The sequence below is a fragment of the Tyto alba genome, unplaced genomic scaffold, assembly GCF_018691265.1.
Source record: "Tyto alba isolate M040663 unplaced genomic scaffold, T.alba_DEE_v4.0 Super-Scaffold_7, whole genome shotgun sequence".
In the NCBI taxonomy this organism is placed as follows: Eukaryota; Metazoa; Chordata; class Aves; order Strigiformes; family Tytonidae; genus Tyto; species Tyto alba.
Window position 1 is genome coordinate 13,322,303 of NW_024881328.1, and position 18,996 is coordinate 13,341,298.

General features: G+C 42.0%; 1 protein-coding gene across 9 annotated transcripts in view; it reads left to right on the plus strand.

Annotated features, from left to right (window-relative positions):
* The window catches only part of SEMA5B (semaphorin 5B), a 270,332-nt gene that overhangs the window by 240,587 nt on the left and 10,749 nt on the right, over positions 1-18,996 (plus strand). For 8 of the 9 annotated variants that reach the window (XM_042784212.1, XM_033003412.2, XM_033003408.2 and 5 more), the window contains 7 exons: positions 798-945; positions 2,300-2,525; positions 3,173-3,391; positions 5,267-5,437; positions 6,356-6,505; positions 7,401-7,445; positions 10,641-10,846. In XM_042784212.1, coding sequence (XP_042640146.1) covers positions 798-945; positions 2,300-2,525; positions 3,173-3,391; positions 5,267-5,437; positions 6,356-6,505; positions 7,401-7,445; positions 10,641-10,846 — 1,165 coding nt within the window. Of the gene's footprint in view, positions 1-797; positions 946-2,299; positions 2,526-3,172; positions 3,392-3,863; positions 4,891-5,266; positions 5,438-6,355; positions 6,506-7,400; positions 7,446-10,640; positions 10,847-18,996 lie in introns of those variants that run through there. The other variant, XM_033003414.2, reaches the window with a different exon arrangement.

The window sequence follows — 18,996 nt, forward strand, 5'->3', positions numbered from 1 at the left end:
GACTTGTCCACTTAAGACAGATCTCTCTGCATTTCTCAGAATACAAAGGGCAATTCATTTAACTTCCTTGATTCACGACGTTTTAATGTTTGGTTTGATTTGTGGCCATTCACAGTGGTCTTTTTTAGGTTTTAAAGACTACATCTGAGTCAATTTCAGTCCTGTGTGATTCAATTTGAGAACAATATTGATTAAAAAGCTGAACAAAATTAAAGTTAACTTTTGAAAAGGGAACATGAAATAGCATTAATTTAAGGCCTGCTTTTAGATGCATATAGCATCTAGTTCAGCTCCAGTTGCAAACACTAGTTTCTTAGGGTCCAAGCAGCAGTAAGGGCCAGATTGTGTGAAGAAAAGTTTGTCAAGTGTTTAGCACCTGCCATTAGTGGCAGATCACTGAGTTGTCACTCCCACTAGTCATCCCATTGAAAATATTTACCATCCACTCTCTCTCTTTGTGACACATGGGCTTCAGTTTATGAGCTCTTTTGTGAATTCGGTGCATAAAAATTTTTAGATTAGAGCACTTTGAAAAACCTGATCTTGACCATTTACTCAACTGTCTCACTGATTTCAGCCTGGTTAACCACTCCCTGTTCTGTCCAAAGCATACAGTTCTCTACTGTGAATGGGAATATTGCTAATCTGACTGTTGTGTCAGCCTTCTGCTGGCTTTCTGTGCATCCATGAATTGCACCCAAATGCAGTGTGCAGTCGTTGAATCCATCACCATTTTGTAATATGCTTCAGATATGCTGACATGGATATTTTTTGAGCAGTGCACTTTCTTCTTTCAGATTCTGCAATGAGAACAGTCCATGTCCATTACCGATCTTTTGGTCTTCATGGGGTCCTTGGAATAAATGTAGTGTGAATTGTGGTGGAGGGATTCATTCGAGGCAGAGGTCCTGTGAAAACGGAAATACATGTCCAGGTTGTGCTGTGGTAGGTATTGTTTATTGACATTGCATAAGGGGAACCTATTGGCAACCAGCATCTAAGAACATGGTGTTTAACTCCTCTCTCCATCTTGGTTTTATATCTCAAGCAAGGAGAAAATGTTATCCTCAGGTCTGGCCAGAGAGGATGTTGAAATGAACTGGGAAGCAGAGAGGTGGCAGATTCCCAAAGTCAATGAACTTGTTGTGAAAGTGTGTGTGTGTCAGTGTGTGTGTACAGGTAGGGACAGACTGGTGTACAGAGGACTTCCTTAGCCCTCTGTAGGCTTAGATATCAAGTCCTTTACCTGAAAGCACTATATATTTTTTTAAAATTCTGTCCCAGTCCCAGGGATGATCCTATTGAATCAAGGAGGTCCTACACGCATCAGAAATTAGTATCACTGTCATACTTGAGTAAACAACAGGTTAAACACCTAGTTAGCCCATCGGTGAGGCAATGGCTAACCATTTTCTCTCTTTATTTTCCCTTTCATATTCTGGCAGCTGTTTCATGCAGCTGTTTTAATTAGTTTTGTGGAGAGTTTTCTTTCAATGTAAGCAGATTTGATCTGGAACCTCCCATGTGTTCACAAGCTGTTTGGCATTTACTCTAGAATCACGAAATCCTGAAGCATTACATTTCTTTCCTTCTGCCAGAAAAGGTGGTTTATTTGTTTATTTTGAAACAAGAGTGCAACGTTTGTCACTGAAGTTCCTCCCACTAATGGCAAGAATTGTAAAGACCCCAAATCACCCCATCCAGCCAGAATGTTGTCTGTACTCAATGGATGCTCTACACTGAGGATGGCAAATGGTTCATTATTCCCACTAGAGAGTTCAAAAAGCCAACCAAGCAAAAGTAGCTGAAAAGAGATAATCTAAACCCATCTTGAAAATAAAATCATAAACTTTTCAAGGAATAAACTTTACTGACATTTTGTCCTCATGGGTCTCCTCTAGGCTGACCTGAGAGCTGCATCTCAGGGTCGCAGTGGAAAACTTGTTTACTGTTATTATTATCTATCGCCTGAATTATCCTCCTGCCTACATTGTACCAAACTTTCAAAGCTACACATGACTTTGAGTCAGCAAAGAAACACAGACCTGAAGGAGACATAAAAATAGTAAACATAGTTCACCCTTGAGGTCCACCTGAAGCTATGCACCACCATTGCCTCCATAGTCACATTTTGTGCTGTTCTCAGCACTGGCTTGTGTCTGTGAGGTCAGATAAGGTGGCTGGAGGTTGCTTTAGATCCAGAGGGTACCCCCTTATTTTCCGGAGTATAAATAATTCTGTGTCAGTTAGTTTGCTGCTGCTTACTAGGTAAGGAGAGAGTGGTTTTCCTTCTTGGCAGGAATATAAGACCTGCAACCCAGAGAGCTGCCCGGAGGTGCGCAGGAACACGCCCTGGACCCCTTGGATGCCTGTCAACATCACCCAGAATGGTGCCCGCCAGGAGCAGCGCTTCCGCTACACATGTCGTGCCCAGCTGCCTGATCCCCACGAGCTGCAGTTTGGGAGGAAGAAAACCGAGAGTCGATTCTGCCCCAATGATGGCTCAGCAGTGTGTGATACTGACTGTATGTCTTGCCAGCTCTGGGGGACTGTAGGGCAAGCCTAGAATTGGTGGTGGAAGGGGGATTCTCTCAGAACAACAAGAACCTGATTATGTCTGAATAAGTCTTGACGTGTCCAACTAGTATCACTGCAGAATGGCAGGGATGGAGAGAGCCCTGTGACTTAAAGATCAATACAGTTGTAAGCTTTGTGCTTATGGCAGTGTATAGGTCTGTTCTTACTACTGCCAGCCTGTCCCAAAGAGAATTGGCAAGTAACAAGGGTGTAGAGAAGAAGAGAAAAGCCATTCTACAGGCCAGTGTGTCTTTACTCTTGTTTCTCTCTGGAGGTCTCCTTGTGCATTGCCTCTGGGGTTGTTTCCTTCAGTACTGCTCTGATGCAAGGCAGTGTCCTGAAGGCACAGCCTTGACTGCCACAATTTGCTGCCCAGAAAGGTCATTTATCAAGGTTATCAGTAGACTCAGTTTGTGTGTGTACAGATTTCTTTTCGTGTCTAGCTGAGCTGTAACCCTGTGGAACAAAACTCTTGCTAAGGGCTTTCAACAGAAACTCTTCTCCAGGGCACATAAATACTGAGTTTGTTCATGAGCTGAAGCCCAGCAACCAATTAATGTGTGATCTCTTGATGTCTTGTTTGTTTTTCTTGAAGCTCTTGTTGATGACCTCCTCAAGACTGGTAAGACCTCTGCACGGATTATCAATGGGGGCTGGTCCTTTTGGGGGGCCTGGTCTTCCTGTTCCAGGGACTGTGAGTTGGGCTTTAGGATCAGGAAGAGGACATGTACAAACCCTGAACCCAAAAACGGTGGCTTGCCTTGCGTGGGGTCAGCAATGGAGTACCAAGACTGCAATCCACATCCCTGCCCAGGTAACCATGATCATCTTCCTGCATGAAATTCAGAGGTGTTCTTCCCCATCTTAATGGTAGAGACACACACACACAAAAATCAGTATTCCCAAGCTGCTTTTTTTTTTTTTTTTTTTTACTTTGGGGGATTTTTCTTTAATTTTTTAAAAAGCTATTATAATGACCCATGTATGTGATCTTTAGTTCTATGACTTACGTTTTACCTCATCTCAGAGTGTAACACAGCCACATCCTTTAGAGGAAGTAGTGTTGTGGCTTGTCTAGCAATTTTTTGCTTTAGGAAGGTTTGATGCTCCATCCAGTGGAGGGCATCACAGTGCATCTGCACCTTGATGAGGAGACAGGCTTAATAAATGTGCCTTATTATTGTGTATAGATGCTTGATGTGGTAGTTCTTCTTGTGAACACTTGTTTCTTCCCCCTCTCCTGCTTACGTATTGTTCTTGCGATGGGCATCTACTCTTGACATCAGTTACCATTTCCTGCACAGCCAGCAGGGAGTATTCTTGCCTGGTTTCCTGGTTTTCGAGTTTGTCCTCATGTTTATGTTGCACTCCTGGTCCAGAATAGTAATAATAGACCATTGACTACTGTACTGTCTCTCACTTATCCTTCTCTTTGCTCCGTAATAACTATCTAAACTAAATTTAAGTGATCTTACACAAATTACCTTGCCTCTTTGCAGGTCTAGCAATTATCTACCTCCGGCAGTATGGTCTGTGGACTACACTTGAAAATGCTCTGTTATAATAGTATTCTGATGATTCTAAAATTCAGTACAAAGATAAAATTCCAATGCAGATATGATCAGAATGTGCAGCAAGAGTGTAGCAGGAGTGTCAAATATTGCACTCTATGGCCTATAAAAAGAAAATAACTCTAGCACTATAAAGGCAGCTATTAGTACTATTTTGGAAGCTCTCAGTGGCTTTTCACAAATGTCTGTGCCCTTCTTTTGTGCTGTTTTCTCCCCTTGGACACTATGATGTTTTACAATCTGTTCTGAGTGCATGATTACTATTTCTTCTGTGTCTCCCTCCTTCCCTGCCTCACTCGATGTGTATACACAAATCCTGGGTTTATCTTGCACTAAATCATCAGGTTTTTATCTTCAGAATGAATGGCATGTGGACCTGCAAATCAGGCAGTCTAGTAGCCTGACAGGGGGGTGGGAATCAGGGATCTTAAGTCCCTCCCTAGTTTTATTATTAACCTGTTATGGGACTGTGCTCAGATCATAGAATCATAGAATGGTTTGGGTTGGAAGGGACCTTTAAAAGTCATCTAGTTCAACCCCCCCCCTGCAATGAGCAGGGACAATAAATAAAGCCTCAGAGTTTCTGTTTCCTGAAGGTTGGAACTAGAGGACTTGGGGCCCCCACAGGAAGGTACCATACAAGCCTCACTTAGGTTGTACTGCACTTTTCTCCCAAGTAAATCTGCTGTTGCTGTAAGTTAGGCATCAGGAGACAATAGAATAATAATAACTCTGTTCTATAAAAGGGAATAGAATAGAATAGAATAGAATAGAATAGAATAGAATAGAATAGAATAGAATAGAATAGAATAGAATAGAATAGAATAGAATAATTTCTATTCTAAGAATATAATAGTTTCTATTTTGGCACTTTATGATGCAGACACTTTTTGTGCGTAGATTTCATTCTGCATCCGCAGAGTGCAGCACGTTCGTACCCTCTCCTGTTATGAAGTTCTTGTTGTCAGGCCCAAATGTCCTGGGGAGCAAGAAACTGCTAGCTAGTCTGAGCAGGGTGGATCTGGAAGGTGAGATACAGGGGCTCTCCAGCTTTTTCACAATAAGAGGAGTGGCCAATGGCATTTACCTTTCTCTCCTTGCTTTTCAATGTCCTTCAGTAAAAGGCTCATGGTCTTGCTGGACTCCTTGGTCTCACTGCTCAGCAACCTGTGGAGGAGGACACTACCAGCGCACACGGACTTGCACCAATCCAGCTCCGTCTAGCGGAGAGGATATCTGCATTGGTCTGCACACCGAGGAGGCCCTTTGCAACACGCACCCATGTGAAGGTAGCCATTTCTCATCCCTGCTCCAGTTGGCTTGGGTGGTGGTGGGAGCAAGGCATGTCTGCAAAACGTTTTAAAAAAAAATCAGGAGCACCATCAATTAAAAGCTTTTCTGTCCATTCAGTCAGTAAGTGTCTGTTGAGCCAGGGAAAAAGGAGACATCCCAGTATTCAACTGCAATGCACCACCTTTCAGTTTACCTGTTCACTAGCCCATGCTCTGGCATTCTGGTGCCAGACAGGCAAAATCTTCTTAACAGCTGACCCATCTAATGTAATTGAAAAAGCGGGAGCTTGGCTCTTCATTCTGGAAGCTTGCAAGACAAGCAAAGGGAGTCATGAAGCATCAATCTGTACAGTTGCTGAGGGGACAATCCTTCCTTTTTCTTACACAGATAGGCAGAGAAGAATGTGCTACAACTCAGAGGACAGGGTTTAGATCTGTGCTGGTTTTGAACCACCTCTGTGTATTTTTGATCCAGTTCAGGCTGACTCCTGCCCTTAGGAACTGCAACACAACTCTCTAATTGCTGTAACTGGTACTGGCTGCTTGAGTTATCCCTGGGAGGCAACCTCAAAACTTGGATGTCCTGGTGCAACATTGTCCCATCCAATTCTGTATGTCTTTAACCAGAGAGCTGATATAGGAGCTTTTAAGACAACTGGATGCTGCACAGTGCTCCACCAAGCGTTGGTTCAGTCCATCTTAAGAAAACTACAACCTGACAAGTAGAGTATGATGCTTGCACTGTTATTTGTATTGCGAAAATTAAATCCACTAAAGGCCCCTGGTTTATATGTACAAGAGAGACCCGGGCCAGGATCTAAACATCCATCAGAATGGGAGAAGTGTGGTATCTACAAGGGATCCTTTTTCTTCTTGGTGAAGTTGTCTCTGTGTTTTCCTGATCTTGGATTTCAGGTGGCTGGTCAGAGTGGTCAGAGTGGAGCCTGTGTAATGAAGAGGGCATCCAATACCGCAGCCGTTACTGTGAGGTACACAGCCCAGACTCTTCTCAGTGCATTGGAAACAGCACGCAGTACCAAGATTGCCTTTATAATGAAATTCCTGGTATGTACAGTGTCATCGAGGAGGGAGAGGGTGGGTCAATTCAGGAGAGCGGCTCAAGCTCAGACTGTCAAGCTAGGCTGAGATTTTCTCTACTATAAATTGGGTCCAGATGCTTCTAGAAAAACAAGCTAACAAACATGTTATAAACTCTCTTGAGGCAGGCACAGGGTAACTGGCATTCTTTAAAGGCAGCGTTAACATTTCTTTAAAACAGAATCAACTAGATCTGTAATAAATAACTAGTATTGCTTCACCTGAATTGAAGCTTTTAACCTTGCATAGTTCATCTCAGGCTGGGTTATAAAAATTATCTCTGTTCTCAGTGTGGATATGGGCAACAGAAGGTCCTTGAGTTCAGGTATTAAAAGAAACATCCCAAAAGAGCAAAGAAGTAAGGTGTGGCAGATGGAGAAAATTGGTGTGTGAAGTGGGGAGATTAATCAAAGATCTAACAGAGTGACACTGTGGATGGACAGATGGTCATCAACATCTTCCACCCTGTGTTTTCTGTATCTCTCAAGCAAGTATTTGATATGGGTCTAGACTGAATAGCCCCTTTCCACATTATTTGGATTACAGTGCCCTGGTTAAAAATCTGAGGTCTCTAGACAGTGGTATCCTTCTTTTTCATGGTTTTCTCAGCTATCTTCTTCCCCCTAAATTGAAGAAGCTAAACAGTGATCAGGTAACAGTACTGGAATTGTCAGGTCTTTGGAGAGGTTTTGTTGCATGTGTTTCATACTCTGAGCTTTATCATTCAATTTAGAGAGACTCTCAGCTTGCTGTAGAACACGTGAGCACCTTCTCATGTCTGGAGAACAAGGGGGTTAATTAGTTAAAGAAGTAAAGTGATGGCAAAATTATAACTTTCTCCAATCATCTTCTCTTTGTTTAGTGATCCTACCAGCCTCCAGCATTGATGAGAGCACGAACTGTGGAGGTAGGGTACCACTAACTATATATCATATTTTATCTTAACCTGGCTTCTTTTCTCCCTGTCAGTATCAACCAAACCATTAATCTATACAGCTCATATCCCACTGATAGACCTAATTCCACTGCAGTCTTGCTGTCTGAGTCAGAATGGAGGAATGTATTGCATGTCCACTCGTCAGTTCCAAGGTTCTTATTTATTTGGGGAGTTTGGGTTGGCCACTGAGGATCATTAATTACCAAGGAGCACATTGCTTGTTTCTCTCTACCCACAGGGTAGATGGTTCAGGAGAAAGGAAGGGATATTCCTCATTCCACCACTGTAAGCCTCCAGATGTTTGAAGGCAGGTGTTTTTATATAACCTATAAAGATTTCAGTGAACAGGGTCTCTTAAACAGATCCTTTGCTGATATAGGATGAGATTAGAGTTTATACTTGTTCTCCAAGCACTTCCTTTCCTTCAAGTCCTCACCTCTCACGGAAGTTGTGTCTCCTTTCTGCATGTAACTTGGAAAGATCCAGTCATTAGTGTCACTTTTCCACTGCCCTAGGAGTCCCTATGATAAAAATGCAGACTGAAGAAAATGGCAGGTTCCTTCAACATTTTGAAATGCTAGTTTCACACTAATGACCATGTCAATTCCTGCTGGCGTCACATCCCTGCTTTCCTGAAATCTAGATGATCTGCAGGCTGCCAATATCCCTTCTCCCTGTGGAGATCATGGCAAAAAAAGGCATGCCACCTGTGACATGGAAATGTGGCCTCTGGTTTGTGACTGTGGGGCAATCAATGGAATTAAGATTTCAGCACCTGCAATGTAACAGTTGGCTTTCTGAGTCACTCCTTCTTCCTCAGAGGGTGCAAGGTATCAGCTTCAGTTCGAGGGCTCCTTGCTACAGCTTCTACTCTACTATTACATATTGTATCCACATTTCCTTCTTTTACCACCACCATTGTATCTGCTGTTGCAATCTACATTTTACCATAGCTAGTATTATTTATTACTTAGTGTGCTACAATATTTGGCAAAGAAGCCAATCAATAGAAATTGTGTTGATGCATCTCAGAAAATCTATATTTTCAAAGTGATGAACCAGAAAGCTTGTCCCCTGGGGACTCATGCTGCAAACAAAACAATTTGTTTTTTTCCCTAAGATACAGCTAGAAGTCACCTGAAAAATCAGATGGTCTTTCAGAGGTGAGAGTGAAATGTAAGAGAGCTTTATGTTTTAGAAAGGTCTTCATACTGTAGTGACTTGCAAATGTAGCAGTGAAATGAAACATTCACTGAAATATAAGCGGAGCTGGGCAGGAGAATGTGGCAGAGTGTCACGTGGCTTTACTAAGCACAGTTGCATATTCTGTGTTTTAGCTCTCATGAGTGATGTAAAGGAGGCAGAGGTTTTTAGAAGCGACACATCTTTTTGGAAAAGTCTTGTAACATTTAGTAGGAAATAATCATCTTTCTGCTGTTTTTTTGGACCATCATCCAAGACACAGTAGAAAGTAGTAATCTTGCAATAGAATTTTATAGTGTAGTTTAAAAAATAAATGTAGCTCATCAGTCTAATAAATTCTGTATGTTCCTTACTGTAATTATGATTGAAGTACATTACTTTGCTGTAGAACTCTATTGGTTTTGTTCTTTTTAAACTCAGGAGGTTATTTTTTAACTAAAGATTAGAGGAGAGCCGTAGATTAATAGGCAGAATTCTCTATTTGAAAAGTATATCAGTTAAAATGTAAGATGGCACCAAAAAAATGCATACTGTGATCAGACTGAGAATGAACCTCATTTAAAGCCACTCTCAGAGTAGTCCCTTCAATTTCTCTGCACACAGTCAAGTCAACACAGCGGTCTGTCCAAATGAATGGATTTTTAAGTATTATGGGAATTTTACCACTGCAGTTGCCACTGAGCTGATGTGGTTGACCCCTGGGATAGCTGCCCTGGGGGGCCAACACTCAGGGGTCTCCCCCCAGGCACTAGGGCCCCTGTCATTCCTGTTTGAAAGATGACAGAGCAAAGGCAGAGGATAGGGAATAGCCTCTGGAGTCATCATCACTGATTCTTTTTCTGTAGATTCCTCCTGCACATAGCAAAAGGCAACAGGGTCACAAAGTTTTGCCACCCAAGATTGCCTCTGGTCGCTTCATTAACTTGGTGGCTGTAAAGGTCACTACTGTTTGTTCTGTTGTCAGTGGAGATCTGTTGCTGGTTAGTTTTATCATGGGGTCTGAGACTTTCTGAGGAGAGGGAGGAGTGAGGAGTACTGTTTGACTTTGTCTTCCCCCCACCAGCCAGAGTTGCGAGTTAGGTACCTCCCAGCGTGTGGGATGCACAACCACAGCTCCTTCAAGAGGCCAGCGCTGTGCTTGGAGGGTGCTGCTGCAATCCCACGTGGAGAGATCTCTGTAGGAGGCTTTTATAGTCCAAGAGCTTTTCTGTCTGAAGTATTTGCACTGTAGCTACCCCGCCAGCACCTGCCTGCAACTGACTTCCTATCTTTGCAGTTTGTGGAGGAAGCCAACAAAGAAGTGTTTTTCAAGTAGTTCCCCCTCCCCTTTGTCCACCTTATCTTTCCCATTCCCCCAAGGACCCCTGTTTCACTGTTAGTGGTACAAATGCATCTCAGAGGTCGTGCAGACATGGCCAAGGCAATGCTGCCCCGTGAATAAGCAAGAATGCTGAGCACACTTGGATTACATGAGGGAGGAATGTGTATCTCCCCCACCCCACACACAGTCCCGTAGGCATTTTGGGTAGCTGACAAAAAGGGCTTTCCCCTCCCATCCTTCCCCTTCAGAGAAACACTGAGCATTTTTATCCCCTTATTTCCATGACATGCACATGCTTTGGAATCCATTAATGTGCATTGTTTGTACGGCTCATTTCTTTAGCTGTCAGCTTAACATAATGTTTAGTTTCAATATCAATAGAGGGGCGAGAAGAGAGACAGGGAGGGAGCTTTGAGAAAACAATGCATGAACCTGTTAAACTGCACATGGCAGAGCTGCAGTGGGAAGACCGATTTGCAGGGAGATTATGTCAGTTTATGTTAGAACGTAAGGCTCTGGCTTCAACAGCTTATTAATGTTGATCCCGAGATGTCATAGCTCTGATTTGCACCTGTGGTCTTGTCGGGAGAGGGAAAAAGACTGTTCTTTAAAAATAGCATCTCTTGTCATTTCCCTTGCAGGTTTTAGTCTCATCCATTTGATTGCCACTGGGGTCTCCTGCTTCTTCGGCTCTAGCCTCTTAACGTTTGTGATTTACGTGTACTGCCAGCGCTGTCAGAGGCAGTCCCAGGAGTCGACTGTTATCCACCCAACCACTCCCAACCATCTCCATTACAAGGGGAACACAACCCCCAAGAATGAGAAGTACACCCCCATGGAGTTCAAGGTAGGGTACTTGATGAGAAATACCACAGAAGCTTGATACTACCTGAACAAATTCTGTATTTATGTCATGGTTGGAATTGGGTATGTTTGTGTTTCTGTGCCCAGCTGTTGGCATTACACATGGGGTTGAAGGGACATTTAGCCATGCTGTTAAAAAGTCCCATTACTGTAATGGGATTTTGTTCTGTCTCACAGTCATGATGAATGCCAGTTTGGCAAGTACATACCAAGATATTCCAGCCCATATTATTGTATATATACAAATTGTCCTCTAAGAAGTCAGTAAGAGCTCAGTTCAGTGCATTGTTAGTACATGGTAAGAGGAAACGGAGGGGAGGAAGAATAAAAATGGAAACTTCATTAGTCAAATAGCTGGGAAAATGCTTATTGGTAGGATGAGATTCTGGAAATGCTTTGGGAGCTGCCCGACTGGAGTGGATGAGAAAGCAGAGAGGGTTCTGCCCCCCTCTGTCAGTACTGGGCAGAACTTATCCCAGGCAGCTGTACAGAATTCAATGGTAGCAGCAGAATTGGGAGCTGAAGCCTTAGGAGAAGATGAGTGTTGAAGTGGCATATTCTGTTGGCGAGCCTGCTTGCTGAAGAGAACACTACCCATTATCTGAGCAGATAGGACTGAGGGTGCAAGAGACAATACGCTGAGACAGTAGCTCATTGTTGTATTTGAGCATCAGTCTCCGCGTGAAGTGTGGGATCAGAGAAGTGAGCAGTGGGATGGGTGAAGGGGCTTCACATCACCACGGGAGGAACAGCCTGCCTCTGGTCACTTCAACAGTGTGGAGCATTGTTTGAGACATTAACACAAAACAGAAGGAAACCCTGCAGCTGCTTGTTCCTTCATATAGCTATGTGCTGTTGACATTTTGATTGTCTGTTTCTGCTGATCTGGCCTGGCTTCTGACTGAGACCCAACAATAAGGTCAACGGTGGGACTGTTGCCATAGTCTAAACTCCCTGGGTGTTGAGGACTGTATCTACACAGGGATTTTATAATGCTGGGCACAGGACAATTCCTGATACATGGCCATGATTTGCAACGTGAATACGCATCAGAACTAAGAGCTTGCATCTAATCATTTGAAAAGAGTCAATGTTGTTTTGGTGCTTTAAAGGAAAACAGTTTGAACTGGAAAATAACAGATGAGTTTGGCAATAAGCATGTGCTGAATTCCTTGTGTTGGGCATTGCAGCCCCTCAGAGGATCCTGCTGCCTATAAATACAGTCTCAAAAATACATTTCCTAGCAGCATAAGGCTGCAGTTGCATACAGTTTAATAAGGGTGCAGCATCATAATGCAAGTCAGCATGGATTTGTGGAAAGTAAATCATGTCAAGCAAATTGGATTCCTTTTTTAAATTAAATAAATATTGATCTAGATAGGAGGGAAACAGCAGACAGATTGGGATTTTCAGAGGCTTTTAACAAAGTTTCACAAGATGTATTATTCTACACACTCTGCATATACGGGTTAGGTAATAAATTATTAAGACAGGTAAAGAACTAGGACCTGATCCTGGAATCTTCAAACTATGAGAGTAATCCTTTCAGTTATGTGAGTAGTTGTGGCAAAGTCAATAGGAAGACCCAGGTGAGAAAAGCTTGCAGGAATAAGGAGATGAGCAAGAATATCTTCTTGTTTCTTACATAACAAACAATGAAGAAAAGAGACAAATTTATTTTTGTGGCCACAAGCAGGTAGTTACAGGGTTGGCTTTGCATTAACATTTTCTTCATGATTTATATTGTGCTATCATATGTTGTCAGATGATGATAAAATAGGAAGAACAGTTAAAATTTAGAAGATGAGTTGTTTGCAGAACGATCTTGATCAATTGGGTAAATGGAATATGAAATGCAATATGTCTGTGCTGAGTGGTGCAGTGGAGTAGAAATAATTACAAAACTAAACAAAGTTTACAATGCAGCAGATTAGTTAATGTAGTATCAGGAGGGAGTTGACCTCTTTGATAGATCCATCTCTGAATACTTGATCTAGTGTGTAGTAACAGTGAGCAGCTGTTAGGGTCTTCTTTTGAGGGACATAAAGAGCCTAGGCATTAGATCAAGTTTTGAAAAGTCTAGTTTATTTAAAGTAAGGCATTAGCTAACTGGGAGTGGATGAGCGAGGCTGGGGGAAGAAGGAACTTGGACACAAGGAGAGATAGACCAGATGGGACTTATTTACAGAATGTTAGGAAGTGAAAGAGTTCAGGAGCATAAATCTGCAGTCATTGGACAGGCCAAAACAAAATGTTGAACAGCAAGGGGCTGCTTGCTGAGAAGAACTACAAGTCATACTTTTTCAATGTGGTGAATGAGTCAGAGATTTACAGAAAGGGTAAAATCTGTTTATCAAGTGAAGCCCCTTTTCTCTGTTCCTGTTGAATATTTCCTTATGTTCATTTTCTCTATTGTTCCTCCTTTCTTAAACTCTTGCCTGAAAACGTCTCATTTAATACTACAAATTTGCCATTCCTCAGTGTTGTGTTCCCTTGAAGAATATAGCATTACTGCAGTAAGAGGAAGGCTCTGTGTGCTTTCTGCTTAGTAATTACTTACAGAACTTGTTATTAGCCAGCTTTATATTTAGGAATAACTGGCAGATTTTTCTAAGGGTCAGGAGGGAGTTTTTCCTGTCTTCAAGGAGCATGTGTGGTTTTATTGTGATGATGCACAATTAACATTCAAATGACGGAGAAGCTAAAATTCACCTTCTGGAAAATGAGGGTTGGACTGAGCTTGGATATGGGCCCATATGAATTTAAAATAATGTATGTATGAAAGAAGGTGAAAACACCTGAAATTCCAGATTCTGCACCAAAGTAAGTTTCTATTCAGCAGATACCAAGAACGCTGCCCCCAATATCTTTTAAGTAACGAAGGCATTGAAGTAATGAATCATTGCAGGTGTGTGTGTCTGTGGGTGTGTGAAAGAGTTAATAAATCCATGCTTAAGGAAATACATGGTGTGGAGAATACTTTTCAGTAACAGAAAATGATAATACACAGTGACATGATGGTAGCAGAAGGCTGAGCATATGCACAAGTCTATTATTTTCCATTCTTTGATAATAATAAGTCTTCTGCAACCATCTTTAGTTTGTTTTCATCTTGAAATATTTCTGCTCTCCAACCAGTAGGTGAACACAGTAGAAAGTTTGGCAGTGTTACATTCAAATGTACAGCACTGAATGCAAGCTCATAAATCAAGGCGAATTTTATATGAAGGCAGATTTTAATGAAGGAAGTGCTGGCTGATATGAGCCTTATTGGACATTTCAGCACAGCAATGCAGTAATGCAGATCAGATGTAAATATCACACATAATGGTGACCTATTGATCATTTAGCTGATGCTAACTTGCCTAGACAGTGTTTTGCAGAAGAGTGTTTTATTTTTGCTGTCTTCTTTTCCCTTCCTGTTTTGCTTTCTTGAGAATGCTGTGAGGTTTATTATTAGCTATTTTAGCCATGATGTCTTAAAAGATTTCATGCATATGCATTTACCAGCAGAACGCTGATTTTGATTTGTTATTCACAGATCGTAGGGGAGAGACCTTTTGGGTCATCTAATAAGCAGTTCATGTTTCATTAATTGGTTAAAGTTCATACAGCACTCTGACAATATTGAAAACTGTGCAGAACAAGAGCATAATGAAATAAAAATTATCTGCTCTTCACATTTTGGCATGATGGGTTACAGAACCTCCTACAACCTTTCCAGTACTGCCACGCCGATCAGTTAATAGCTGGCTATCAAAGCAGAGAGGACATCCTCTTTTTTAACATCTTGCTTTAGCTACTCAGTGACTTACTCATGTGAGTTACTTATTAGACTCATGCTGATAGAAAGCCAGATGATCCTGCAGTAGAAACAGGAGGATGTAGGGTCAAGGTTGAGCCCTTGTGAATTAGGAGCTCTTGGAACAGTCACACATGGAAAAGGATTTGGACTGAACTTCTTCCTATTGCTAAATCTTCTGCCAATAAAGAGAGCCAACATTTTATTCTGCACGGGATTTGGACAGACAAAGGCATCTGCACATTGGTCCAAATCCAAAATCCAATGGCCTTTGGATCAGGCCAGATGGGATTAGTGAGAAATTTAAGTTTTCAGGATGGTTATGATGATGATTCTGCAGATTTTCTTCTTGATTGTGCTGGACAGACATCCCTCTGTCCATCTGTCCTTAAACACAGCTTTAGTCATGAGTCACATAGTCAAACTTTTTCTGTACTGATGCCTCAAATAAGCTGAGGAAACACCTGAGCATTCCATCTGCTCTGGGTGTCACCACTGCTCTTATAGAAGCTAAGGGCCAAATACTGAAGTTGTGCTCAAGCAAAACAGTCATTTATGTCAATGAGCAAATTTATTTTGCGAGAAGATGAGGTGAGAACTGAGTGAGATTGCAGTATGGCAATGAAAGAGGGAAACTAAGTATTTGATATATCACCTGATACCCAAAGTTTCTAGGAGGACATCAGAACAACACACATTGACTTCAGTGGGACTGTGAGTCCTGCACTTGCCCAAAATTATACAGCAAATATAAATGCAGCTACCAGCAAATGGGGGGAATATTCAGTAGATCACTTGGGGCTCTGTATATGAAAATTTTTTAATAAAGTGAGAACAATGCTGTTGAGAATCAAATAAAAGTGCAGAGCAGACACCCCCTGCAAAGGACTCTGGACACTGTGATCCACACTTTATTACTAATCCCGAATAATTCATGGCAATAAAATACCAACATGGAGGGTTATGAAACAGAAGCCAATTCTGTCTTTGGAAGAAGAATCCTTCTGAATAAAACAACAGGCTGGGTGTTTGGTGTGGCTTTCAACATTGCAAAAAGAAATAAAGCTCAGGGTATAGGAAAGTGGATCTCTATATGGATTTTAAATGTCTCTCTCTTGGTGATGGTCATTTTCACTGCTGCTGAAAATCACAGCTTTTTTATAGTGGGGAGACAGCCAGTGCTTCAAGTTTAAATGAGCTTTAACTACTGTCAGGTGCCCAAGAGGAATGTTTCTCTAAGTCAGCCTTGGTCTCTGAGGATGTTTGTTTCTCTCTGCTATGGAAAACTTAGGGCTTCAGTGTCCTATCACTTAATTTGATATGTTGCTACTTCAACTGAAATTGGCTAACCCATTTATTTGCAGTGATCACAGCACATACACTGATAACACTGTGATATAAGCTTTTTTTCTTTTCCCAGTGACCCTTTCACTGTGCATCATTCACACCCCAGGAAGTGGCTGTAAAGTTCAGACATAAGCCAGCAGTTGATGATACCCAACATCATCAATAAGTTATTAACAGCCTCCCTTAAGTATTTGCTTTAGCTGCATGGTGGTTTAGAGAGAGATTTAGCTGATGTAATCAGCTGGAAAAAATAAATACATATATATATAAAAATATAGTAAATCAGATTGAAACATAAATTTTGTTCCCAGTGAATTTCATGTTTAACAAAGACTATTTCCCCTGAACAAAGTGGCATTTAAGAACATTAAGTGCTTGAATGGTAGAGTACATATTTTTAGTACTTACCATGAGTATAGTGTTATTCAAAAAAGAATAGTAGGGGCAGGGGTTTCTATTGGAAAAGGAGCATTGTGCCCTTTCTTGTATGATCCTGCAGTTGCAAATATCACTTCAGGGGACTCTCAATTTACATAATGCCTGCTAGGAAGGGAAAGCAAGAAAGCTTACTGATGGGGAAAAAAGGATTAAGTGGTGCGTCTCAGTCAAAATCTATTAGTGTCTTTTCCCCCCTTTATATCACTGGGTCCAGTCAAATTGAGCAGTCAAGCATGCCTGGAGGTGTGGCTGGTCTGGGATGATTGTGCCTGCAGATGTGTGTGTCTTGGAGGTGTCCTCACCCCATGGCAGCAGTGGCACAGCGGGTTGCTGTGTGCAAGCCACAGATAGCTCCCTCTCACAGACAAATTATTTAAGAGTGGAGGAAACTGCTAATTCAGTTCTGAATGTTTCTTTGCTCCTGCTCCCTCTGGGATGCTCACAACGATCCACCGATGGGTATTGGTCCCTGCTCTATCTGCTTTTCATACAAACCCATCATTACTTCTCAGGGCTGTTGCTGCTCACCGTGGGGTGGGAATCCACATAGTGCCTCCTCCCCCTACAATTTCGAGAGATTCCAGCTTTTGGGATGACTTCTTGTTTTCCTCTTTAAGCCATATTGAGAAGTTTTAAGTGACACTGGGGGCAGATGCTTCATGTCATGTTTTTCTCTGTTGTTTCATCCTTCTCTCCTCTTCATTGTATGACCAGGTGTATCCCCTCTATGCCCAGGTCAGGGATATGGTCCATGCTCTGCCTTCTTACAGGTTAGGCTAGTCATCATGGATGCTCACACTAGCCTTTCTTTGGGGTTGTATTACTGCAGCTGTGAAAATCTGTAGATGCAGGCAAGACGGGTTTGTAGGCAGGCAAGTTTTGTTTTGTTTTTAATTAGATCAATCATAGCTGAAAAAAACTGGCAGGTTTTTGAATGTTAGCTGCTATTTCAGACCTCAAGACAGACAGATATGTTCAAAAGTTTATCTGATTTTTCCAGCTACACTCATTGATCTAATAATTGATATTACCTTTTTCTTGCAATTTTTGCCCTTCCTAATTTCTCTGAGGTTGACATATATCTGCCCCTACCCACCCACCTGTGTTGGAAGAAGGAGAATTAAACGAAGAAGAACTGCAGGAATGGGAATAACAAAATCGCACTGCACTGACTGCTGTGTATTTACATGACTTCCCTCTACTGGTCAGGAGAGGAATATTTCAAATATACCCTAGCCCCATTTGCTAAAAGTTAACGGTTCTCCCTTGGTCCAGGTGCTTGAAGTGGTTCTTCTCTCCTTGTCTCCTCGAAGCTCTGGCTGGCAGTGTTATGTGCATTAGCAGAACTGGAAAATCCCCAGTGCCGCCAAGATGTGCAGGAGGAATTAATTATGTGTTTGCAGAAGAGTTTAAAGAGAGCCGTGAAAGAGGCAGGGAGCTAAAGTAAAGGGGGAGGATAATATTAGACAAACAATAAATACCAGAAAACATATAACCTTTGTGGTGCACTTGGAAGGAAGCTGCCTCACTATTCTTATGGAAGAGCTCCACTAGCGAATAATGGATTTTTAAGTAGAATTATAAAGAAATGGAGCTGCATGCATACAAAATGAAGATAGCTGTGTCAGTATTCAGAACTAGAGCTCAATGTCTAGAACATGTTTGACAGCTCTGAGAGAGGACAGCCAAAATACCTGGGCTGTTTTTTTCTGAACCATGACAGCCCTGTCCTAAAGAGCAATTGAGAGCTCGGGGGTGCTCAGGATGTGATGGCTGCTGCCATGTCATTGGGCTGCACAGGCTGCAGCAACACTGCATCTGTTGACACTTTCCCCTGGTGCATCATTTATACATGCATGATATGTTTGGTGTAGGGTAACCAGGAGTAGTCCCCCAGAGCTGGGGGAATCCTCATTAAGTCGGCTCTAACATCGTCCTGAGATTTGGCACGAAGCATGTGAATAAAGGAAATAACTGAAAATCTGCGGATGAAGGAATCTAAATGGACTGTATCCCAGAGTCTGTGAGAACCAGCTAATGAACAGCTCCAATTACCTTTATAAATATCATGGATCTTGGGCAACCCCCCAGTGCCATGAAATGCAAAGGTAATACAAAAGCGCCTGTAAGAAAGCAGGCCAATTTCCTCCCCACTAATTGAGTCACTGTTACGCTACCAAAGTCCAGTGCACTAAAGTCACACAAGTAGCTCCGTAAGTCTGTGTGGGAAATGCTGGTTGGATTTGGGGATAAGACAACGCATCTGTAAGCATACAGGCACACAGTCGATAGAGCATGCCTCGACCTTCCCCATTCAACAAAGCATATCAATGGGGTGTTAAATCCCACTTGGTCTTTAAAATTTGGCAGAGTTAGGGCCATACGAGAGAGTGAAACCAGGAGAAACAAGTGGGATTGACTTGACTGTACTTTCAGTTACAGTGATGAAAACTCAGTGAAACAAATCTGTGTCAGTGTTAATATGCAGGCAAATTAAATTAATATTTGAGAGGCAACATATCCCATACCCTGATGAAATGAAAGGT